Source organism: Hemiscyllium ocellatum, chromosome 19 (assembly GCF_020745735.1).
Source record: "Hemiscyllium ocellatum isolate sHemOce1 chromosome 19, sHemOce1.pat.X.cur, whole genome shotgun sequence".
Classification (NCBI taxonomy): Eukaryota; Metazoa; Chordata; class Chondrichthyes; order Orectolobiformes; family Hemiscylliidae; genus Hemiscyllium; species Hemiscyllium ocellatum.
In genome coordinates, this window is record NC_083419.1 from 70,216,853 (window position 1) to 70,243,296 (window position 26,444).

A 26,444-nucleotide genomic window follows, 5' to 3' on the forward strand; every position below is an offset into this window, starting at 1 on the left:
AGCTCTGCATTTTCATAGCTGAAATAACTTGGAAAATAAAATAAATCACTGAACATAAAAGCAACATTAAGTACTTCAGATCCCTTCATTGTAGAAAACAATTTTAAAACATTATGGTGAAATGGTGTACATTCCTAAATAGCTACAGTTAGAAATCAGATAGCATTAGAATATAAGAGAAGCGGAAAATCTATTCTGCCCCTCCAACCTGCCCTGTCGCTCAGTAAGTTTGTGGCTGATCTGCTCCAGAATCTTTTTGTGCCAGCTTCATTTAGTCCTCAACTCCATGATGTTTCAAAAATCTGCCTTCTTCCTCTTTAATGACTTGTGTTGATCTATCTTTCACAACACACTGGGATACAGAATTCCAGGGCATATATGAACCTCAGTTCATATCTCAGTTTTAAATGATTGTCCCTTTATTCTGCAACTATGGCCCTAGCTTGAAGTTCACTCACTAGTGGAAACATCATATGTACATCTAAAAGTGGGGAAAATGCCAGAATCTATTACAAAAGATGTGAATATCTGAACACTCATAAGCATTAATGGGAATGGACAAAGCTGGCATGGGTTTACGAAAGGGAAATCATACTTTACTATTCTACTGGAGTCTTTGTGAGGAAGGAACTAGTCAAAAAGGAAGAACCTTTAGTGGGCGGCACTGCTGCCTCACAGCGCCTGAGACCCGGGTTCAATTCCCGACTCAGGCGACTGACTGTGTGGAGTTTGCACGTTCTCCCTGTGTCTGCGTGGGTTTCCTCCGGGTGCTTCGGTTTCCTCCCACAGTCCAAAGATGTGCGGGTCAGGTGAATTGGCCATGCTAAATTGCCTATAGTGTTAGGTAAGGGGTAAATGTAAGGGTATGGGTGGATTGCGCTTCGGGGGGTCGGTGTGGACTTGTTGGGCCGTAGGGCCTGTTTCCACACTGTAAGTAATCTAATCTAATCTAAACCAATGGATGTGGAGTATTTGGATTTCAAGAAGGTCCCACATAAGAAGTCAATGGAAAAGAAATTAAAGCACACAAATTGGATTTACGATATTGGCATGGATTGAGAATTGGTTGACAGCCTGATACAGGGAGTGGGAATAAATGGATCTTTTCATGGATGTAGGTTGTGTCCAGTGGCATACCATAGCAATCAGTGGTAGGGTCCGAGCTACTTACAATATATATAAATAACCTGGATGAGGAAACCAAATATAACATTTCCAAGTTTGCTGATGACACAAAACTAGCTGAGATTGAGATGTTTGAGAAGTATGCAAGGAGACGTCAGACTGATGTAGACAAGATGGATGCGTGGGCAAACAAAGGACAGATGCAGTAAAAATGAATATTTATGAAACTTTGGTGTGAAAAACAGATTATCATTTAAATGGAAATGTATTATGGAAATCAGATGTACAAACTGATCTGGTTGTCCTTGCACAGAAGACAATGAAAATAGACAGACAGGTGCAGCAAACAATTTGGAAATCAATATGCCCCATGAGAAGAGATTAGTTTAACTGAGCTTGTATTGATGAGATGAAGTGTTAGTAGCAACGGAGAAGTGGACTTGGGCATCCCAGAGGAATGCTGACAAGGGAGGGAAGGGGTAAGATGTGTCTTAGTGGTCACATCCTGCTGGAGGTGCTGGAAATGGCAGAGGATCATCCCTTTGAATGCAGAGATTGGGGGTTAGGTGGAAAGTGAAGACAAGGAGAATCCTCCTGTCTTTTTTGAGAAGGGGAAGGTGGCTAAGAGCCTTCTCAACTACAGGGGAGGAGGGAATCCTTGGTTGAGGATTAAGGACAACACGTCAAAGGCATCCCTACGACAAGTGCCTTCATTAGAAGAGATGCAGCAAGGTCAGAAAAACTGGGGGAAGGAATGTAATCCTCACAGATGTGAGGAAGTGTAGTTAAGCTAACTGTGAGTCAGTGCATTTGCAGGGCCTATGGTGGACAACCTATCTCCAGAAATGGAAACAGACATGGGCACAGTGCTCAGTGGTTAGCACTGCTGCCTCTCAGCGCCAGGGACCCCAGTTCGATTCCTTCCTCGGGCGACGGTCTGTGTGGAGTTTTCACATTCTCCCAGTGGTCTGCATGGGTTTTCTCCGGTTTCCTCCCACAATCCAAAGGTCAGGTGAATTGGCCATGATAAATTGCCCATAGTGTTAGGTGCATTAGTCAGGCGTAAATACAGGGTAGGGGAATGGGTCTGGGTGGGTTACTCTTTGGAGGGTCAGCGTGGACGTGTTGGGCCGAAGGCCCTGTTTCCACATTGTAGGGAATCTAACCTCGTCTAAAGTCAAGGAGGTGAAGGAAAGTGTCTGATTAAGATGAATTAGGGAGAAAGATGTAAATTGGCATGAATACTATATTTCCAATTCTGGAAGAGAACAGGAAACAACACTGATGACATCACTCAAGTTGGAGAGAGAGAGAGAGAGAGAGTGTGAAAGAGAGAGAGAGAGAGTGTGAAAGAGAGAGAGAGAGAGAGAGAGAGAGAGTGTGAAAGAGAGAGAGAGAGAGAGAGAGAGAGAGTGTGAAAGAGAGAGAGAGAGAGAGAGTGTGAAAGAGAGAGAGAGAGAGAGAGAGTGTGTAAGAGAGAGAAAGAGAGAGAGAGAGTGTGAAAGAGAGAGAGAGAGAGAGAGTGTGAAAGAGAGAGAGAGAGAGAGTGTGAAAGAGAGAGAGAGAGAGAGAGAGAGAGTGTGAAAGAGAGAGAGAGAGTGTGTGAAAGAGAGAGAGAGAGAGAGAGAGTGAAAGAGAGAGAGAGAGAGAGAGAGTGTGAAAGAGAGAGAGAGAGAGAGTGTGAAAGAGAGAGAGAGAGAGTGTGAAAGAGAGAGAGAGAGAGTGTGAGTGTGAAAGAGAGAGAGAGAGAGAGAGAGAGAAAGAGAGAGAGAGAGAGAGAGAGAGAGTGTGAAAGAGAGAGAGAGAGAGAGAGAGAGTGAAAGAGAGAGAGAGAGAGAGAGAGAGAGAGAGAGTGTGAGAGAGAGAGAGAGTGAGAGTGTAAGAGAGAGAGTGTGAGAGAGAGAGAGAGAAAGAGAGAAAGAGAGTGAGAGAGTGAGAGAGTGAGAGAGTGAGAGAGTGAGTGAGAGAGTGAGAGAGTGAGTGAGAGAGTGAGAGAGTGAGTGAGTGAGTGAGAGAGTGAGAGAGTGTGAGAGTGTGAGAGAGTGAGAGAGTGTGAGAGTGTGAGAGAGTGAGAGAGAGAGAGAGAGAGATTACAGAAAGCCATGAGTGGGACTGGAACAAGGACTGATCCACATACCTTACAAAGAGACAGGTAAACTGAGATCATTTTGCATATTCACAGGCACACCTGTGACTTAGAGAAAATGGGATGAGTTAAAACAGAAATTTTCAAACTAAAGATAGGCTAGGCAAGGCAGAGGGTGGTGGTGGATGGGGACTGCCCAAGATTCTTTACAAGGAAGAAACAGAGCCTTCAAACCATCTTGTTGGGGGAATGAATGTGTGGAAGTATTGCACATCCATTGTGAAGGGGCAGCAACTGAAATCAGTAAACTGGAAATTATGAAATCGACACAAAGCATTAGGGAATTATAAGCGGCAAGAGACTGATGAGAAGAAAATAGAGTCAAGGCAGGAAGAAATAAGCTTGTGGAACAGGGACATGATGGACTTGCCGTGGTAACCCTGTCTATGGATTTTGGGAATAAGTGGGCTGTATGGGTTTGGGGGACTGCAAGATGGGAATCTGTGGAGGGAAATCGAAAGAGACGACGTCCCTGACAATCCTGCGAACATTCCTGTCTCTTCAAAGCTGTATAATCTCATTCGTTACCTCCTTGCCCCCACCCATACACTGTCTCTGTTCAAACCCAAATTCCATCCAGTCTCATGTAATTTCTCCACCACTGGAATAGAGTATCATTCTTATCAAACTCCTCTATACTGGCCCCAAGACCTTTTCATCTTCTCTAATACATAGTGTCTGCAATACTATAGCTAGCTACTGCTTTATGAAAGATGAGGTGGAGTTTACCTGCTTTTATAATCAATACCCCTATTTTTAAAGTTTGCGATTTCTCAACAACTTGTCCTGCCACTTTTACTACATTTACTACTGCAACCTTAAAATTTATCCCTTTCGTTGTTATTGTCTCACCTTTTCCTTCTTCCCACATTCCATCACTTCATACTTATTGGTATCAAATTTCACCTGACATGCATGTTCGTTGTCTGTCTCCAAACTTGAGAGATTCTTACTCATTCTTCATTTCTGAATTCACATTTGAAAACCCTGCAAATTTCAAAATTATATCCTATTTACATAATCACAGGAGATAAATATGTCAACCAATGGCCCAAATACTAACCCCTGGAGGGTGGCATTGTATGCCTCTCTTCAGTCAGAAAAACACAGTCATGCACCCCTACACTCAGCATCTACTGTAATCTACATCCCACAACACTTAATTCCATGGGATCCAATTCACCTACAAATCAATTATGTGGTACTTAGTCAACACCTTTTGAAGTAGAAACAACATCCAACCATTTCAAGAATGTTGGAAGTATTTCAGGTGATTTGCAGTCTTACCTTAAACAGTTGACGGCCAACGTCCCCTTCTTCCCGAATTCGTGCCAGATCGTTCTCAAGTGTCACACACTGCTCTCTATACATATCTGCCAGTCGATGTGCTTGGTTTACTTGCTCCTCGAGTGACTAGAAAAGATGATTACAGTTAGAGGCTGTACTACAAACAGACTTCAGAACCTCAAATGACCAAGGTGACCTTCAGGGAAAAGATGTTCCTGGGACAGGCTAGGTATAGAGGTAAGGGTAATAGACAAGAGAACCAACAGCAGAAATCCTTGGAGGACAATACAATATGAGGAATCACAGGAAACGTATTTCAAAGACCATGTACATCCTTCAAATGAAAAGCACTAAGTTAGAGGAGAAGAGAAGAGAAGATGGAAATAAGAAAGGCCACGACAGAATTTGAGAATTGAATAGCAGTTAACAGAAAGGAACCAAACTATCTTCCAGACACAGGATGAGACAGCTAGTGATGAAGGATGTAATGTATGGTTAGAAGAGCAAGGCAAAACTAGAAAACTCAGTACTTTATATGAATATTTACTCAGAATATAAAATATCAATAGAATTGGAGAATGGTAGAGATAACATTTCGGATAGAAGCTGAGAATCAGAACATTTTTCCATTTTTGAATGTGATATGGGCACTGATTAGATTAGATTACTTACACTGTGGAAACAGGCCCTTCGGCCCAACAGGTCCACACCAACCCGCCGAAGCGCAACTCACCCATACCCCTACATTTACCCCTTACCTAACACTACGGGCAATTTAGCATGGCCAATTCACATAACCTGCACATCTTTGGACTGTGGGAGGAAACCGGAGCACCCGGAGGAAACCCACGCAGACACGGGGAGAACGTGTAAACTCCACACAGTCAGTCGCCTGAGTCGGGAATTGAACCCGGGTCTCAGGCGCTGTGAGACAGCAATGCTAACCACTGTGCCACCGTGCCGCCCAAACTTCACACAGCCAGTCGCCCAAGGCCAGACAAGTTAGCATTTATTGCCCAGCCCTAATTGCTCTCCAGAAGATGGTGGTAAGCTGCCTTTTTAAATACTGTGCCCATGTGGGGTAGGGACACCTACAGTATTATTAGGAAAATATTTCAGGATTCTGAGCCAGTGACATTGAGGGAGTAGTTAATACAGTTTCAAGCAAGGATGGCATCTGGCTGTGCCCGTGCATCAGCTGCCACTATCTTTCTCAGTAATGGAGGTCAGAGCACAAAAACTCATGTTGAAAAGGTGCTCAGCTTATCTGATTTGCTCTACTGGAGGGCTGATTAGATTGTCTGGTTGGGATGACTTGTAATCGAGCTTGCTACGCGGGATGCGGCCAGTGGACGGGCCTGTTAATATTCTCTCAATACAAAGACGACAGACAGCAAACTTTGTTCAAGAAACTGTGTTAAGGACCAGCCCAAACCCCCTCAAAACATTAAGAAGATAGCCCAGACCCTAACGTTTCTTGGTGTTTTAAGCAGGTGTCCAGTGGATATAACAAGACTACTGAATGAAACACTGATAAAAGAAAACAGAATTTAGAATAATGGAACCTATCTGAAAACCCAATCAACTCTACCACAACTTAATGATGCTGCTCCAAATGCCTGCAACATTGCCATAAACATCCCTTTGGCAAAAAAGTAAAATCAAACACAGGTTCTTACAGGAAAGATGAGAGTGAGAGGGAGAAGCAGCATGGAGCTGTTTCTTTAACCAGCAGCCTCAAACAGACTCCTTGCTAAAAACCAAACCAAACCAAACCCAGTAGAAAGCCAGAATAGGGAGAACTGACCACTTCACCTTTTATTGTACAAGTGATTAAAAAAAACCTTAAAAACATTTTCAAGTAGATATACTTCCACATATATCAGAATCTCTGCCTTTACGACCTCTCTGAAAGAAACCAAGGACAGAATAACCTTGTTAAAAAGACCAGCATCGTCACCCCCCCCCCCCCACCTTACAGAAAAGAACCATCAATATCCAAAGATGGCTTCATTTTAAAACCCCTCAATCTGACCTTGTTAGTACACTACGACATATATATATGACAATGACTATAACATTGACATTGTATTTCAGCCTGTTTACTCCTATCACCAAGGTGGTAGAAACAATGACTGCAGATGCTGGAAGCCAGATTCTGGATCAGTGATGCTGGAAGAGCACAGCAGTTCAGGCAGTATCCAACGAGCAGCGAAATCGACGTTTCGGGCAAAAGACCTTCACCATTTCTGATGAAGGTCTTTTGCCCGAAACGTCGATTTCACTGCTCGTTGGATGCTGCCTGAACTGCTGTGCTCTTCCAGCACCACTGATCCAGATACTCCTATCACCAAACAGCTCTGTTCCTCATCCAAGTCTTGACAATGTGTCGGCAATCACATTTTACCATCCTGCCACATGCACAATTTTCAAATTGAATGGCTGTAACAACAAGCTCCATCTAAACAGCCTGGAATTTTTGCTCTTAAATTTCTCCAAAATCTGTAATGGGCTATGATCAGTGTAAATGATTGTATTTAGATTTAGATTAGATTACTTACAGTATGGGAACAGGCCCTTCGGCCCAACAAGTCCACATCGACCTGCTGAAGCGCAACCACCCAGACCCATTCCCCTAATTTACCCCTTCACCTAACACTATGGGCAATTTAGCATGGCCAATTCACCTAACCTGCACATTTTTGGACTGTGGGAGGGAACCGGAGCACCCGGAGGAAACCCACGCAGACACGGGGAGAATGTGCAAACTCCACACAGTCAGTCACCTGAGGCGGGAGATGAACCCAGGTCTCTGGCGCTGTGAGGCAGCAGTGCTAACCACTGTGCCACCATGCCAGATACATTACTGGTAACATAAACATTGAAATGTTGTGATGTCAACACCAAGCTCAAAGTTTTCTTTTCAACTGTTGAATATTTCTGCTGATGAATATTCAATTTCCTGGAGAAATATGCGATAGCTCTTTCTATCTTCTTGTCCTCTTTCTGCATGAGCCCACATCACTCACATTGATAGCCACGTTGAATGGCTTTGTGTAATTAGGTATGGCTGATACTGGGGTAGTAGTTAATACAGTTTTCAGGCTGTCAAATGCCTTCTGACAGCCCGCTGTTCACTAAAACTTCTTGCCTTTCCTTAGTAATTCAGTGAGTGGAGCAGCCACTCTGCTAAAATTTGGTATGAATTTCCAATAAATCCACTCAATTCCAGGAATCATAGTATTATTCGTTTTGTTGATGACATTAGAAACTCCCCAGTTACCTTTGCTTTTGCATTCTGTGGGGCCATTTGTCCACGTCCAATGACATGGCCTGGGAACGTGACTGGAGGTCTTGCAAATTCATTTTTAGCTAGTTTTATCACCAAGCCTGCCTCCTGAAGTTGATCAAATTACTCCGATAAATGGTGCAAATGTTTCTCCAGTGTGTGACTAAAAATCACCAGGTCATCAATATAAACCACAGAATTGGGTAATCAAGAAATGATCCTACTGGTTAGTCTTTGAAATGTGGCTGGCGCATTTTTCATACCAAATGGCATGACTTGAAATGAATATAGTCTATTCAGCGTTACGAATGCCGAATTTGTTTTTGCTCTTTTGGACAAAAGTACCTGCCAGTATCCTCCGAGTAAGGCCAACTTCAAAATATAAGTTGCTGTCCCAACTTTTCAATACAGTCTTCCAAACGTGGAATTGAATTTGCAGTCTTTGTTACTGAATTAACTTAGCGATAGTACACACATAACCATTGGGTAACATCTGGTTTGGCACCATTACTATTGGTGAGCTCCAGTCATTGTAAATCACTTCAATTATGTCATCTTGGAGCATAGGCTCAAAATCCTTTTGAACCTGTGTCAACTTTAGAGGGTTAAGCCTATAAGGTTGTGGCTTAATTGGAACAGCATTTCCTATATCCATATCACGCATAATTAGGGTTAGCACTTCCCAGCTTATTTCCACATATCTCCCCATGCGATAGCAATAACTCTTTCAGTTATTTTCCTCTGGAAGGTAACTCAATAATTTATCACAATTTTTGACAACTTCCTCATTGTCCAATTTAATTTGATTAATGTCCAATTCAGAACCTCTGAACTTAGTTCTTCACTGTGTTGCAACTGATAATATCTTCTCCTTTTGCTTTCCTTCCCTGTCAAAATACCTTTTAAGCATATTCTCATGCCACACGAGATTTCTCTCTGTCTGGAGTCCTTATCAAATAGTTCACCTCACTCAATCTCCTCTGACTTGATAAAGTCCACTAAACCTTTTAAAGGTTCACCTATCATTGGCAGTAACACTAACAGTTTATCTCTGATAGCAAAATTGCGAGTTCATGATTTCTTGCATGGCTTGTTTCATTGCATGTTATGATACTTTTAAATGCTGTCTAGCCAACTCCCCTATTTAATCGGTCCCTAAAATTTTACACATAGTCCAAATATGTGGTCTCTGAATTATGATTTACTAATTTCTCCTTAATCAATTTTAGCTGTCCTCTCACTTCATGCCCAAAAACTAATTCACGTTGGCTGAATTTGGTCGATTCATTTGGTGCATCTTTAGTGGTAAGAAGTACAAACACAATTCCTTTATCTCAAACATCTGGATAGTCTGGAATAGAAGCCTTCAACATGGTCTTTAATGTCTGATGCCACCTTTCCAGCCCTCCTTGCGATTCTAGATGGAATGTAGCGTTTTATTCCTAAGTCGTCCAAAATATCCAAGTCTTCCTTGAATAATTTTGGCATAAAGTTCGACCCTTGATCGATTGTATCTCTGTGGGTAGTCTGTATCTAGTGAAAAATTTGAGTAACTCCCCCCTACAATCCTTTGAAGACAGAGAAAGAGAGAGACAGAGAGCTGGCGACAGCCCAGGTGAAATTAATACAATGTGAAAATCAAGTAACAGAAAAGAGTGTAAAGGAAGCATCAGCTACCAGGGCAACCCTACTATTATAGGACAAGCCAAACAGAGAACAGCCAGGGAATTCCTAGAGGCATGGCACTCATCCACAGATTCAATCAATAAGCACATCGACCTGGGACCCAATATACCGGCCACTGCAGCTGACAGCTGGAACTGACAACCGGAAGCGGCAGGTACAAATCACTATAAATGCCGGAGAAAACATCACAAAAACGCTTCACAGGAGGATCCCAAGCACTGAGGATGTCACCTAGACAGGGGAGGAAACGTCTGCAACACAAATTCCCAGCTCGGCGAACAGAACCACAACAACGAGCACCCGAGCTACAAATCTTCTCCCAAACTTTGAAATCCTACTTCAGGCTATGACAAACTATAAGTGCACTGACTAAACTGCAAGAGAGAAATATTAAACAGGTGAATAAAACATCAGTGCTAAGGGACAGGTTAGAGTATACGGTCTGATTGGCATTCAATATATAAATGCACAGAGCATAAAGAAAAAGTTAAATGAACTGTAGGCAGATATTCAAATCGGAGATTATTATATAGTTACCATCACTGAGACATAGCTACAGCATGGTTGGGAAAGGAAACTAAAACCAAATTATAAGGTCTATACTATAGATTGGGAAAATGGCAGAGGTGGTGAAATAGTCTTGCTGATTAGAAACAAAATCACCTTGCTTGAAATGCAATGTTATTTGTGGAACTCAAACATTTTTTCCATTCTCTTAGCCAACTTTCACTAGCAAAACAACCAAAAACAGATTGTTAATTCACTGCTATTTGAATAAAACAAAGTGTCTGCTCACAAACCTTGCAACCTGGTTATAGTTCGCTTTCCCAACTTTCAGTGATGGTGACCACATCACAATTTGTACTTATTCCCTGAACTTGAAAATAAATTGACTGTTTGTGAAATAAGTAATTTGAAATACATTATAAAGTGCCAAAGTAAATATTTCTTTTAAAGTAACACATATAATCATTTGAATGTATCTGAGAAAGCAGATTAAAAAATGCTCGAAGATAATTATCATGGAAGTTGTACATTTGCAACCATCTTCACTCCTCACACACCTTTATTTCTTCACTCTGTATCCTTTGTATCTCATGTTCCATTGGTGACTCTCGTTGAAATTGCATTTCAGAATCACCACCTCCGTTTCTCAGCTCATTGTGTCTGTCCAGCTCCTGTAACAGACGATCTTTCTCAGCCATCCAGACTTTCTCGGCATCTCGACCCTCAAATTTTAGCTGAAGGAAGTCTTTGGTACTCTCATAAAGTAGATTCTGAGTTTTGTGCAGTCTGGGGGAAATGCAAACCATTTGACACTTACAGTTTCATTTACCTCTACTCTATTGTCAACATATCCAAACAAATTGCCTAAATTCAGGTACTTGAGCTGTGGTTCACTTACAGTCACTGAAATACGATGAAATTCCCCAGATATCCAGTTCCATTTAATATTCACTTCCCATTTCCAGTTCAAGAATCTCCTAACCAAATCGGCACCAGATCCCTTCACAAATTAGTTCCACATTTAAGGCCTCTCAAAGAAAGGACTCTTCCCCCAAGTAATGCTCACAAGCAGATCTCTGTGCAGGGAGATCCAAGTTTTTCTCCAGAACAAATGATAATGCAAAGTCAGAAGGAGCCTGGGGATAAGTCCTTACCTGGCCAAACATAGCAGTAATGCAGGTCAGCATCAAAACAGCCATCCACCACAAGGAGAATAAACAAAATTCGTCAAGTTGACACAGGTTTTCCATAGATTGCTGTGAAAGGTTTTTGCATCCCCATCAGCACTGCAATAACTGATTCTTCTTTCAATCCTGCAGCACTTATGATAGCAGGCAGCTCAAAGTTCCCTTGTGACTAATTTTGAACTAACCACTGCTAAATTTATTCTTCAAAGTTTTCCTTACAAAGCTGACAAGCCCATGTTTGCTGTCTTTTGTCACAACTGAGGATAACTGAAGATAGATCTAAGACTCTACTTAGCATTGTCAACAGTAACTCCATATTTCACTACAAACTCAGTTACCAAAATCAGACAGTTCTTGTTATGGTGTGATCAAAGCTCTGTACTCTATTACATTACTATCCTTCATTAGTTTCCCATGTTAAGCCTGCTACTTCTGCAGTCTTTTTTAATTTCACTCGCTAGTTCAACATCATTTAGGGTATTTCTGTGGTTGTCCACTGGTTTGTCCCATGTATCAAACTTCCAACCAGCCGAGAGTAAACCCCACCCACTATTTATCATTTAGTTCACATTGTACCTGGATCACTTGGTCAATTCTGAGTTGCTATCTCCACTCTGCCCAGTTTAACATCTTATGCATATTTGACCAATTTTGATTAGATATCGAAAACAGGCTAATTGAAATAGATCACAGAAAGGGGTAACTTGATCACCAGCATCACCCTCTGTAGCTCCCTAATCCCATCAACCGACCAACAAAAACCTCCTCATTCATATGGGTGTGTTGGTTAGATCATCCAGAATTGATCCAGGCTGGTCCAGAGTTGCCCTGGAGAAAGTGGTTAGTAGCCTTCGTGAACCATGGTATTGGAAATGTGTTGCTGGTTAAAGCACAGCAGGTCAGGCAGCATCCAAGGAACAGGAAATTTGACATTTCGGGCCAGAGCCCTTCATCAGGAATGAGGAAAGTGTGTCCAGCAGGCTAAGATAAAAGGTAGGGAGGAGGGACTTGGGAGATGTGATAGGTGGAAGGAGGTCAAGGTGAGGGTGATAGGCCGGAGTGGGGTAGGGGCGGAGAGGTCAGGAAGAAAATTGCAGGTTAGGAGGGCGGTGCTGAGTTCGAGGGAATCGACTGAGACAAGGTGGGGGGAGGGGAAATGAGGAAACTGGAGAAATCTGAGTTCATCCCTTGTGGTTGGAGGGTTCCCAGGAGGAAGATGAGGCGCTCTTCCTCCAAACGTCGTGTTGTTATGTTCTGGCGATGGAGGAGTCCAAGGACCTGCATGTCCTTGGTGGAGTGGGAGGGACAGTTAAAGTGTTGAGCCACGGGGTGGTTGGGTTGGTTGGTCCGGGCGTCCCAGAGGTGTTCCCTGAAGCGTTCCGCAAGTAGGCGGCCCGTCTCCCCAATATAGAGGAGGCCACATCGGGTGCAGCGGATGCAATAGATGATGTGTATGGAGGTGCAGGTGAATTTGTGGCGGATATGGAAAGATCCCTTGGGGCCTTGGAGAGAAGTAAGGGGGGAGGTGTGGGCGCAAGTTTTGCATTTCCTGCGGTTGCAGGGGAAGGTGCCGGGAGTGGAGGTTAGGTTGGTGGGGAGTGTGGACCTGACGAGGGAGTCACGAAGGGAGAGGTCTTTGCGGAACGCTGATAGGGGAGGGGAGGGAAATATATCCCTGGTGGTGGGGTCCGTTTGGAGGTGGCGGAAATGACGGCGGATGATACGCTGTATATGGAGGCTGGTGGGGTGGTAGGTGAGAACCAGTGGGGTTCTGTCCTGGTGGCGGCTGGAGGGGCGGGGCTCATAGAACAATACTGCACAGAACAGGCCCTTCGGCCCACGATGTTGTGCCGAACATCTATCCTAGATTAAGCACCCATCCATGTACCTATCCAATTGCCGCTTAAAGGTCACCAATGATTCTGACTCTACCACTCCCACGGGCAGCGCATTCCATGCCCCCACCACTCTCTGTGTAAAGAACCCACCCCTGACATCTCCCCTATACCTTCCACCCTTCACCTTAAATTTATGTCCCCTTGTAACACTCTGTTGTACCCGGGGAAAAAGTTTCTGACTGTCTACTCTATCTATTCCTCTGATCATCTTATAAACCTCTATCAAGTCACCCCTCATCCTTCGCCGTTCCAACGAGAAAAGGCCGAGAACTCTCAACCTATCCTCGTACGACCTATTCTCCATTCCAGGCAACATCCTGGTAAATCTTCTCTGCACCCTCTCCAAAGCTTCCACATCTTTCCTAAAGTGAGGCGACCAGAACTGCACACAGTACTCCAAATGTGGCCTAACCAAAGTCCTGTACAGCTGCAACATCACTTCACGACTCTTGAATTCAATCCCTCTACTAATGAACGCTAATACACCATAGGCCTTCTTACAAGCTCTATCCACCTGAGTGGCAACTTTCAAAGATCTATGTACATAGACCCCAAGATCCCTCTGTTCCTCCACCTGATTAAGAACCCGACCGTTAACCCTGTATTCCGCATTCTTATTTGTTCTTCCAAAATGGACAACCTCACACTTGGCAGGGTTGAACTCCATCTGCCACTCCTCAGCCCAGCTCTGCATCATATCTAAGTCCCTTTGCAGCCGACAACAGCCCTCCTCACTGTCCACAACTCCACCAATCTTCGTATCATCTGCAAATTTACTGACCCACCCTTCGACTCCCTCATCCAAGTCATTAATAAAAATTACAAACAGCAGAGGACCCAGAACTGATCCCTGCGGAACTCCACTTGTAACTGGGCTCCAGGCTGAATATTTACCATCTACCACCACTCTCTGACTTTGACCGGTTAGCCAGTTTTCTATCCAATTGGCCAAATTTCCCTCTATCCCATGCCTCCTGACTTTCCGCATAAGCCTACCATGGGGAACCTTATCAAATGCCTTACTAAAATCCATGTACACTACATCCACCGCTCGACCCTCATCCACATGCTTGGTCACCTCCTCAAAGAATTCAATAAGACTTGTAAGGCAAGACCTACCCTTCACAAATCCGTGCTGGCTGTCCCGAATCAAGCAGTGTCTTTCCAGATACTCATAAATCCTATCCCTCAGTACCCTTTCCATTACTTTGCCTACCACAGAAGAAAGACTAACTGGCCTGTAATTCCCAGGGTTATCCCTATTCACTTTTTTGAACAGGGGCACAACATTCGCTACTCTCCAGTTCCCTGGTACCACCCCCGTTGACAGTGAAGACGAAAAGATCATTGCCAACGGTACTGCAATTTCTTCTCTTGCTTCTCACATAATCCTAGGATATATCCTGTCAGGCCCGGGGGACTTGTCTATCCTCAAGTTGTTCAAAATGTCCAACACATCTTCCTTCCTAACAAGTATCTCTTCTAGCTTACCAGTCCGTTTCACACTCTCCTCTTCAACAATACGGTCCATCTCGTTTGTAAATACTGAAGAAAAGTACTCGTTCAATCTCCCACTACTGTCCTTGATCGGACCTACCCTCGTTCTAGTCATTCTCATGTTTCTCACATACGCATAAAATGCCTTGGGGTTATCCTTGATCCTATCCGCCAAGGATTTTTCATGCCCTCTCTTAGCTCTCCTAATCCCTTTCTTCAGGTCCCTTCTGGCTATCCTGTATCCCTCCACTGCTCTGTCTGAACCCTGTTTCCTCAACCTTATGTAAGCCTCCTTCTTCCTCTTTACTGACATTCAACCTCCCTCATCAACCAAGACTCCCTCACACGACCATTTCTTTCCTGCCTGATAGGTACATACATATCAAGGACACGTTGTATCTGTTCCTTGAAAAAGTTCCACATTTCCACCACATCCCTCCCTGACAGCCTATGCTCCCAACTTATGCTCCTCAAATCCTGTCTTACAGCATCGTAATTTCCCTTCCCCCAATTGTAAAATCTACCCTGTTGTGCGCACCTATCTCTCTCCATAACCAAGGTGAAAGTCACAGAATTGTGGTCACCATCACCAAAATGTTCACCCACTAACAAGCCCATCACTTGTCCCGGTTCATTACCGGGTACCAAATCCAATATGGCCTCCCCTCTGGTTGGACAATCTACATACCGAGTTAGAAAAGCTTCCTGGACACACTGCACAAACACCGCCCCATCCAATCTACTTGATCTAAAGAGCTTCCAATCAATATTTGGGAAGTTGAAGTCGCCCATGACTACGACCCTGTGGCTTCTGCACCTTTCCAAAATCTGTTTCCCAATCTGTTTCTCCACATCTCTGCTGGTATTGGGGGGCCTATAGTAAACACCCAACAAGGTGACTGCACCTTTCCTATTCCTGACTTCAGCCCATACTACCTCCAAAGGCAGATCCCCCTCAAACTTCCTTTCTGCAGCCGTTATACCATTTCTAATTAGCAATGCCACCCCACCCCCTCCTTTTTTACCACCCTCCCGAATCTTACTGAAACATCTGTAACCAGGAACCTCCAACAGCCATTCCTGTCCCTCATCTATCCATGTTTCCGTGATGGCCACAACATCGTAGTCCCAGGTACCGATCCACGCCTTAAGTTCACCCACCTTATTTCTGATACTCCTTGTGTTGAAGTATACGCACTTGAGCCCATCTCTGTGTCCGCAAGTATTCCCTGTCAGTGCTACCTTCTCCACAGCCTCCCTACATTCTTGGACATCCTGACAAACAGCTAGCTTACTTGCTGGACTACAAGTCCGGATCCCATCCCCTTACCAAATTAGTTTAAACCCCCCCCGAAGAGTGCTAGCAAACTTACCCCCCAGGATATTGGTGCCCTTCTGGTTCAGGTGCAACCCGTCCTGTTTGTACAGGTCCCACCTTCGCCAGAATGCAGTCCAATTGTCCGAATACCTGAAGCACTCCCTCCTACACCATCCTTGCAGCCACGTGTTCAACTGCACTCTCTCCCTATTCCTTGCCTCACTGTCACGTGGCACCGGCAACAACCCAGAGATGACGACTCTGTCTGTCCTAGCTTTCAGCCTAACTCCCTGAGCTCTTGAATGACCTCCCCACCCCTCTTCCTACCTATGTCGTTGGTGCCAATGTGTACCACGACTTCTGGCTGCACACCCTCCCCCTTAAGGATTCCGAAGACACGGTCCGAGACGTCTCGGACCCTGGCACCTGGGAGGCAACAAACCATCCGAGAGTCTCGCCCATGTCCACAGAACCGCCTGTCCGTCCCGCTAACTAGACAGTCTCCTATAACTAGCGCTCTCCTCCTCTCCCCCTTTCCCTTCTGATTCTCAGAGCCAGACCTCACGCCACAGACCCCGTCACTGCAGATATGGACTGTTCCACATATCCTATGAAGAGACAGGCATAGTTGGGGCCCATGCGGGTGCCCATGGCAACTCCTTTAGTTTGGAGGAAGTGGGAGGAAGTTATTCAGGGTGAGGACCAGTTCAGTCATTCGAAGGAGGGTGTCAGTGGAAGGGTACTGGTTGGTGCGGCGGGAAAGGAAGAAGCAGAGGGCTTGGAGTCCTTCGTGATGGGGATGGAGGTGTACAGGGACTGGATGTCCATTGTGAAGATAAGGCGTTGGGGACCGGGGAAGCGAAAATCATGGAGGAGGTGGAGGGCGTGGGTGGTGTCCCGCACGTAGGTGGGGAGTTCTTGGACTAAAGGGGACAGAACCTTGTCGAGGTATGCGGAGAGGAGTTCGGTGGGGCAGGAGCAGGCTGAGACAATGGGTCGGCCGGGGCAGTCAGGTTTGTGAATTTTGGGCAGGAGGTAGAAACGGGCGGTGCGGGGTTGTGGGACTATGAGGTTGGAGGCGGTGGATGAGAGATCTCCTGAGGTGATGAGGTTATGGATGGTCTGGGAGATGATGGTTTGGCGGTGGGAGGTGGGGTCACGGTCAAGGGGGCAATCGGAGGAGGCGTCCGCGAGCTGGCGTTTGGCCTCAGCGGTATAAAGGTCGGTGCGCCAAACTACTAACACGCCTCTCTTGTCTGCCGGTTTGATGGTGAGGTTGGGGTTGGAGCGGAGGGAGTGGAGGGCTGCACGTTCTGAGGGTGAGAGGTTGGAGTGGGTGAGAGGGGTGGACACCCCGTGCTGGCCTCTTACCCGCCCTCAATCTATTTATAGCCAACTGCCGCCGCGACATTAACCGACTCAACCTGTCCACCCCTCCCACCCACGCCATCCCATATTCCCAATTCCTTCGTCTCCACCACATCTGATCCCAGGAGGACCAGTTTCAATACCGTACAGCCCAGATGGCCTCCTTCTTCAAGGACCGCAGATTCCCCGCAGACGTGATCGACGATGCCCTCCACCGCATCTCCTCCACTTCCCGCTCCTCCGCCCTTGAGCCCCGCCCCTCCAACCGCCACCAGGACAGAACCCCCCTGGTTCTCACCTACCACCCCACCAACGTCCGTATACAGCGTATCATCCGCCGTCATTTCCGCCACCTCCAAACGGACCCCACCACCAGGGATATATTTCCCTCCCCTCCTCTATCAGCGTTCCGCAAAGACCACTCCCTTCGTCACTCCCTCGTCAGGTCCACACCCCCCACCAACCTAACCTCCACTCCCGGCACCTTCCCCTGCAACCGCAGGAAATACAAAACTTGCGCCCACACCTCCTCCCTTACTTCCCTCCAAGGCCCCAAGGGATCCTTCCATGTCCGCCACAAATTCACCTGCACCTCGACACACATCATCTATTGCATCCGCTGCACCCGATGTGGCCTCCTCTATATTGGGGAGACGGGCCGCCTACTTGCGGAACGCTTCAGGGAACACCTCTGGGACGCCCGGACCAACCAACCCAACCACCCCGTGGCTCAACACTTTAACTGTCCCTCCCACTCCACCAAGGACATGCAGGTCCTTGGACTCCTCCATCGCCAGAACATAACAACACGACGATTGGAGGAAGAGCGCCTCATCTTCCTCCTGGGAACCCTCCAACCACAAGGGATGAACTCAGATTTCTCCAGTTTCCTCATTTCCCCTCCCCCCACCTTGTCTCAGTCGATTCCCTCGAACTCAGCACCGCCCTCCTAACCTGCAATTTTCTTCCTGACCTCTCCGCCCCCATCCCACTCCGGCCTATCACCCTCACCTTGACCTCCTTCCACCTATCACATCTCCATCGCCCCTCTCCCAAGTCCCTCCTCCCTACCTTTTATCTTAGCCTGCTGGACACACTTTCCTCATTCCTGATGAAGGGCTCTGGCCCGAAACGTCAAATTTCCTGTTCCTTGGATGCTGCCTGACCTGCTGTGCTTTAACCAGCAACACATTTTCAGCTCTGATCTCCAGCATCTGCAGACCTCACTTTTTACTTGAATCATGGTATTCCTTGGGGTATTGGTACACACATAGGAGTGAGTTCCAGAATTTGTACTGAGTGACAGTGAATGAAGGGTGATATAGTGCTACATCAAGGTGGTGTTTAACTTGAAGGGGAACTTCCTAATTGTGTACCCAAATGTCTCCTAATTACATTCTTCTAGGTGGTAGAGTTGCAGGCTTGAAAAGTGCTGTTGAAGAAAGCTTTGTGACTTGCTGAACAGCATCTTCTACATGGAACACACTGCCAGCACTGTGTGTTGGTGGTGGAGTGAGTGAAAGTTTATCATGTGAATGAGGTGATAATAATGCTGACTCCTTTGTGATGAGTGGGATCAAGCCTCTTGAGCATTCTTGGGACTAAACTCATCAAGCCATGTGGACAGTATACTGTGCATTTCCACCCCCCCCCAACCAACTTATCTCTCCACCCAGAGGCTCCCAGCCTCATTCCTGATAAAGGGATTTTACCTGAAGTGTCAATCTTTCTGCTCCTCAGATGCTGCCTGACCTGCTGTGCTTTTCCAGCACCACACTCTTGACTCTAATCTCTACAACTGCAGTATTCATTTTCGCCTAGTATACTCAGTTCTGCCCTCTTGTCCACTTCAATTTTAATTAGCTCAGTAGGGCTAGCTGTGGAATTCTCTTGCGAAAAAGTTCCCTCCTTGCTGCTCCCATTTTAAAATGTTCCCTAAATTCTTGGGGCAAATTTTGTTCAATAATACTTGAGGTATCTCCAAACATTTTGCAATATAAAGGGCTATAAAAATACAAGCTTTTGGATCTATTGTCTCAGTCGATATCACTCAACAGAATCATAGAACCTTTATCATGGTGAAGCAGGCCATTTGGCCCATTTAACCCACACTTTCCCTCTACACTATCCCTGCATTTCCCATGGCCAATCTACTTAGCTGGCACATTCCTTGACACTGTAATTTACCAATGCACATAACCTGCATATCTTTGGATTGTGGGAGGAAACCCATGCAGAGAGGGAGAATATACAAACTCCAAATAGACTGACACCCAGAATGGAGTCAAATCTGGATCCCTGATGCTGTGAGGCAGCAGTGCTAACCACTGAGCTATTATGCTGCCTTAGCCTACCACCAGCAAATGGATCCTGTGATATTTTCAGTATGACTCACAAAGTCGAGGAAAATTCCACTTGAGACATCCCATTTGTGACTCAACATTCTTCTACAGTGCACCCTATCCTGGTCACAGAGCTGCAGCAGATTAAGTAACATGTAGGAATTAAGCACTGGTTCACAGCAATTACTGACTGTTATACTCTACATTAACTGACTTCTCTGCCAGAGATTTGATTTTGTCTTTATCCCGTTCATGCTGCACGTGTGTCTCCTCCATACGAATCCTTCGATCCTCCAACAATGCATCAATTTGCTCTTTCGCCAACTGTGTCTGTTCCTGCAACTGAGACTGCAAGGCTTCAACCTTGGAGAGTTGGGTGTTGGGAAGAGAACAATAAAAGCAAACAGTAAGAAGAAATGTCCTTACCACAAGAAGCTGTAGATCAACAATAAAAATACACAATGCGATATATGGAAAACGTTGGGCATAGGGCTCAAAACACATAGGTGGCCTGAACAAATTTTTTCTCAAAAGCTCTTGAAAATTCAATGATGAACCAAAAAAATTCAAGAAAATGCACGCTACCCTGGTACATGGAAAAGGCAGAGTTGCTTCTCTTGTACATTTTGCTCCAGCTCCTCTAATTACAGATTTCCTCAGTCATGCTTTTGCCGCTTCTCCAGATACAATCTTAGAAAATGGAGCAGCAGCAAAGCAAGAAAGTGGGAACCTGAGATTGGAGAAGAACCGCACGCCAACACCTTCCCCTCTAACCAGAGAAGATGCAACACCTGCCCATACACCACCTCCCTCATTTCCATTCAGGGCCCCAAACAGATGAGACAGAGGCTCACCTACATCATCTCCAACCTAGTCTACTGCATCTGGCACTCCAAATGTGGTCTCCGCTGGATGGGTGAAACTAAACATAGACGAGGTGACCATTTCACAAAGCATCGTCACTGGACCCTAAATGGCCAGCCTGACCTCCCTGCCACCGCCCAGTTCAATTTCCTCTCCCACTGCCCCAACATTGCTGCAGCGAATCAGACGGCAAATTAGAGGCAGAACACGTCATCTTCCATCGGAGCAGCCAACAACCCAGACAACTTAACATTGAGTTCTCCAATTTCAAATAACCTTTCCACCTATTCCCTAGCTCCCCTTCCAGCCCCGTCTCCTCCCTTCCATTTGACCTCCTGCCTCACTAGGTTCACTGTCTCCCCACCCCAATCTCATTCCACATCCATCTCTTACTATCCATCTTACCTCCTTCATCTGACCTTACCTGACAATCTTCCTTCCTATCCGCTCCAGCCATCCCACTGACCTATCACAATAACCCCTCCACCTGCATCCACCTATCGCTATCACACCTATCTTTCCCCCAGCCCCACTCCCTCCCTATATTTATTTCTGAGCACCCTCGCCCTTCCCTCCCATTCTGATGAAGGGTCTTGGCCCAAACATTGACTCCTCCACCTCTTGATGCTGTCTAGCTTGCTGTGTTCTTCCAGTATCCTGTTTGTATACTGAGTGCGGGCTGGGTCAGGTCAAGATGCACCAGTTCACAAAACTATCAATCTCAAGGACCAACAATTACCCCACATCATCTTTCCAGTACATATTCTTTGAACTTTAAATACTTCAAAATTGTGAAATTTCACTCGCTAGGAGTTGGAAATGCTTTTGTTACTGAAAACTGATTTTCCTTATTCTAGTGGTAGCATGGCCACTGATGTGGCCCGAGCTTGTGTGCAGAATGTGAAGCAGCAATAAAATTAGACTAATCATAGAACTTATTTTTATCATGCTTTTTTTAAAAAACAATAACAGAATTTAGGCTCACACTGCAATATCTCGATACAAATGCAAGAGTAATCTACAAAACACAGTCTGGGTCTCACTGTACCATGCATACGTACAGCTGCCAAGCTTGGACCAGTATGGCAGCACTATACGTACCTGTAGTAGCAGAGTTTGATTATCTCTCTGATAGTTGTCTGGGATAGTTGGACTAACAGCTCTGGTCATTTTTGATGGTACTTTTTTAAGACCTTTTTGAAGGCATAACACATTATAAATTTTTCAAAATCACAGTAGCCATAAAACATGACTATTGATATAATATATTTAGCTTCTAAGAAAGTAATGTCTCAAATTAATAATGCTGAAATAAGAAATTTTAAAAATAGAATTGCAATTATAGTTCAAACAATTTCAAGAATTATTCCAACTAATGCACATATCAATTTCTGGAGAAAAGGAAAGATGGAGAATGAGTTCTTAAACCAATCATACCAGTTACACAACCGAACATGTAGTTATTTACTAATGACCCAGATTGGCAGCTACTAGTTGACTCGTTCAGATGCAGAATTCTTCTGAGAGTTTCAACTTTTCTTTCTCCTTCCCCAGCATGGTTCCTTTCGGTCTCCATGCATTCTACTCACTGCACTATTCAGATTGTTCCAAGACTGGGTACTGTGATATGAGAAAGGACTAATTAACAAATGTGGTTGTGTGGGTCCCTTCCCGGGGGAAGGGTGACCATATTATGATAGAATTCTTCATTAAGACGGCGAGTGAAGTAGTAGCATCCAAACAAGGGCCTGAATGTAAATACAGGAAACTATGAGGGTACGAGGCATAAATTGGGGAACTTTACTAAAAACATTGACAGTGGATAGCCAAAGGTTAATATTTCAAGAATGCATGCATGAATTACAATAATTATTCATTCTTGTCTGGCACAAAAATAAAAATAGGAAATGCAGCCCACCCATGTGGCTTAAAAATAAATATGGGATAGTATTAGATCCAAAGAGGAGACAAATAAAATTGCCAGAAAAAGTAGCAAGTCAGAGTATTACGAACATTTCAAAATTCAGCAAAAGAGGGCAAGAAGTTTGATCTAGTGTGGGAAAATAAAGTCTGAGAGTAAATCTTTGATTCTTGCAATGTTAAACATAAAAGTTTGATAAATATATGAAACAGAATATTAATAAAGACAAATTTTGGTAGTTCATTTATAGTTTAAAAACTGTGGAAATTACAATGGAAACAAAGAAATGGCAGAAGAACTGGAGCTATTCAGCTTGGAGCTTGGTGACCAGCGATGTTTCGCAGAGATCGGTTCTGAGACTGCTGCTCTTTGTGATTTTTATACATGACTTGGATGAGGAAATGGAAGGGTGGGTTAGTAAGTTTGCCGATGACACGAAGAGCGGTGGAATTGTGATAATGTAGGGGGCTATTGTAGGTTCCAATAGGACAATGACAGGATGCAGAGCTGGGCTGAGAAGTGGCAGATGGAGTTCAACCTGGTAAAGTGAAAGCTGATTCATTTTGGAAGGTCGAATTCGAATGCAGAATACAGGGTTAAATGCAGGATTCTTGGGGTCCATGTTCACAGATCCCTCAAAGTTGTCAGCCAAGTTGATAGGGTCGTTAAGAAAGCATATATCGTGTTGGCTTTCATCAGCAGGGGGATTGAGTTTTAAAAGCTGTGAGGTCTGGCTGCAACTTCACAGAGTCTTCAGTTTTGGTTGCCTCATTATAGGAAGGATGTGAAAGCTTCAGAGAGGGTGCAGAAGAGGTTTACCAGGATGCTGCCAGGAATGAAGGGCATGTCTGATGAAGAGAGTTTGAGGGAACTAGGGCTTTTCACATTAGAGCAAAGGAGGAAGAAAGGTTATTTTCCATAACGATTTTAAGATTAATAGAATTATGATCATTGGCTCCAAAGTGCTCCCCCACTGACACCTCAGTCACTTGCTGTGCCTTGTTTCTCAAGAAAGGGTCATGTTTTGTTCATTTTCTAGTTGTAAATCTGCATATTGAATTAGAAACTTTTCTTGTACACACTTAACAAATTCCTTTCCATCCAAACCCTTAACACTACGGCAGTCCTAATCTGTTGGGAAAGTTAAAAATCCCCTACTATTTACAACCCTACCATTCTTACAGAAAGCACCTTACAAATTTGGTTCTCAATTTCCTGCTGATTTTTTTTGAGGGGGGAGCTGTTATGGTACAATCCCAATTGCTCACTTCCACACAAACACCTTCACTAGATGCATTGCCAGGAATATCCTCCCCAAGTACAGCGATCAGGCAGAGGATCCCTGTGTGAAAATAGGGCTTGGGGTAGAGATAATTGAGACAGGGTGACGGACATTAAAAAAATGACCAAAAGTGGGGGCAGCACTTGGCTCAATGGTTAACATGACCGCTTCACAGTGCCAGGGGCCCAGGTTCAATTCTCAGGCCCGGGCCAACATTCTCAGCGTGTGTGGGTTTCCTCCGTGTGCTCTAGTTTCTTCCCATAGTCCAAAGACTATGTGCAGTTTAGATGGTTTGGCCATGCTAGATTTCCCGTAGTATTCAGGGATATGTTGGTTCGGTGAATTGGCCATAGGAAATGCAGGGATAAGATAGTAGGGTCACTCTTGGTAGGATGCTCTTCAGAGTCAGCGCGGACTTGTTGGGCCGAATGGCCTATTTCCATACTGTAGGGATTCTGAGATTCTATGAAGCACAGCTGTAATGCTATGCTGTACCAAAAATATCACTCCATCTCCTCTCTTGCCCCCCTTTCTACACTTCCTATAACATCAATACCCTGGAATATCAAGCTGTCAGTCCTGCCCTTCCCTCAGCCATGTTTCTGGAATAGCAACGACTGCCTAGTTCCATGTTCCCAACCACATCCAGCTCATCTGCCTTACCTGACCGGTCTCTTGCATTGAAATAAATGTAACTTAATTTATCAGTCCTACTTCATTGGCTTCCTTGCTCTTGCCTGCCTGGAGTAATTGACTTGCTCCTCCTCTCAACTGTTCCAGTCTCCAACTTATCTCTTTTCTCATTATCTGTCTGGGTCCCACTTCCTCCCACAAACAGGTCACTTCTACCTCAGATGAGATTCCAGTGATCCAAAAATGCAAATCTGTGTCTCCTGCACCAACTCCTCAGCCATACATTCATCTGCTCTATCCGCCTACTCCGACCCTCACTAGCATGTTGAACCAGGAGTAATCTAAATATAGCAACCCTTGAAGTCTGACTTTTTAACCTCCTACTAAATTTTCTCTACTCCCACTTCAGAAGCTCGTCCCTTTCTCTTCCTATATTGTTGGTACTGATGTGTGTAATGACCCCCTGCTGGTTACTCTTCCCTTTGAGAATATTCTACACCCTCTCAGAGACACCATTGATCCCGGCACCAGGGAAGTAACACATCATTCTGATATCTTGCTGTCAGCCACAGAAACATTCCCCTGAGAGTCATCACCCCTTTCATTTCCAAAAACCGCATACTTTCTTGAGAAGGGGATAGGCACAGGAGAATCCTGCACTATTTGCTTACCTCTCCTATGTTTTCAAGCAGTAACCCATCTAGCTGACTCTTTCTGCGGTTTTGCAACCTGCCTGAAACTGCTATTCAGCACACTCCTTCGCTCCTGTAATTTCCTCATTGTCGCTAAATGATGCATACGATCTGGTAAGATTCATAACCAAACACACTTCCTGCAGTTATAATTATCACGAACACCGAATTTCTCCCTAATCTCCCACATCCAACAGGAAGAGCACATCATTCTAAAGGCTATTTCTGCACCTTAATCTAGCTGAAAATGTGTTGCTGGAAAAGCACAGTAGGTCAGGCAGCATCCAAGGAGCAGAGGAAAATCGACGTTTTGGGCATGAGCCCTTCTTCAGGAAGGCTCATGCCCGAAACGTTGATTCTCCTGCGCCTTGGATGTTGCCTGACCTGCTGCGCTTTTCCAGCAACACATTTTCAGCTCTGATCTCCAGCATCTGCAGTCCTCACTTGCTCCTCGAAGACCTTAATCTATAGACCCAGAAAGTAGCACAGATTTACTCATCTAAAAATACTGCTCTCGGATAATTTATTACCTATGTTTTATGTTAAAAAAATTTAATCAAGAGACATTCAGTAAAACATTAAAAAAACCCTCACTCTCCTCTATTAGTGGTTTACAAAAAAAAACAAGGATTAAGGTATAGTTTGATAAATCCCAAATACAAACACTTCCTGCTTCAGGCTGTGAACTTTAGACATTCTCAACTCTCTGAATAAATAGATTTTTCCCAAAGTCCATATGAGATTCATGAGTGATTATTGTGGATTATGGCTCTGAATTTTCCACTCATCCGCAAACAGAAATGTTTTCCGTTTGTCCATGCTATCCAAACTACTCCAAAACGATTCCATCATGTCACTGCCATCCCTCTCCAATAAAAAAAAAGTTTAATTCAGAAGGTTCAATTCAAGGAAAATTCAAAGCAGAGAAAAACTTATCTCTTCGAGATTCTTCCCCTGCTCAGTAATTATCAACTTCACCAGTAATTTTCCTGAATGTACCAGACAATTCTGGCACAGTCCTTTTCCCTCACTTTTCAGCAAAGTTCACACTACAATGGAATTCCACATATCGATTCAAATACTATAACTAACAGGAAACATTTTGGCTGAGAGGGGACTGGAATTAATTCTAAATCTTATTGCAGATGGTCACTGTAAAAGTTGGAGGATTCCAGGTTAAAAGTGCTGCCACTCGAATAATGACACTTAAAAAGTAGTGCAGAGAAAAGCTAATGTTTTGTGGAAATGCATTCAAATCCATCCATTGCATCTAGTCAAGTTTAAATTCAATTAATAAATTTGGCATACAAATTCAGGTTCAGCAATGGTGACTAAGAAAGTATGATTGATTTGCAAAATTGCATCAGATTCATTAATGTATTTTCGGGAAAGGAATCTGCAG

General features: G+C 44.5%; 1 protein-coding gene across 3 annotated transcripts in view; it reads right to left on the reverse strand.

Moving 5' to 3' along the window:
* ccdc77 (coiled-coil domain containing 77) overlaps positions 1 to 26,444 on the reverse strand; it is a 73,428-nt gene that overhangs the window by 16,436 nt on the left and 30,548 nt on the right. The window contains exons 6-9 of one of the 3 annotated variants that reach the window (XM_060839542.1): positions 21,616 to 21,707; positions 19,865 to 20,013; positions 10,598 to 10,826; positions 4,559 to 4,672 (exon numbers count right to left, since the gene is read on the reverse strand). In XM_060839542.1, coding sequence (XP_060695525.1) covers positions 4,559 to 4,672; positions 10,598 to 10,826; positions 19,865 to 20,013; positions 21,616 to 21,707 — 584 coding nt within the window. Of the gene's footprint in view, positions 1 to 4,558; positions 4,685 to 10,597; positions 10,827 to 19,864; positions 20,014 to 21,615; positions 21,708 to 26,444 lie in introns of all 3 variants that reach the window. The other 2 variants (XM_060839541.1, XM_060839540.1) reach the window with 2 other exon arrangements.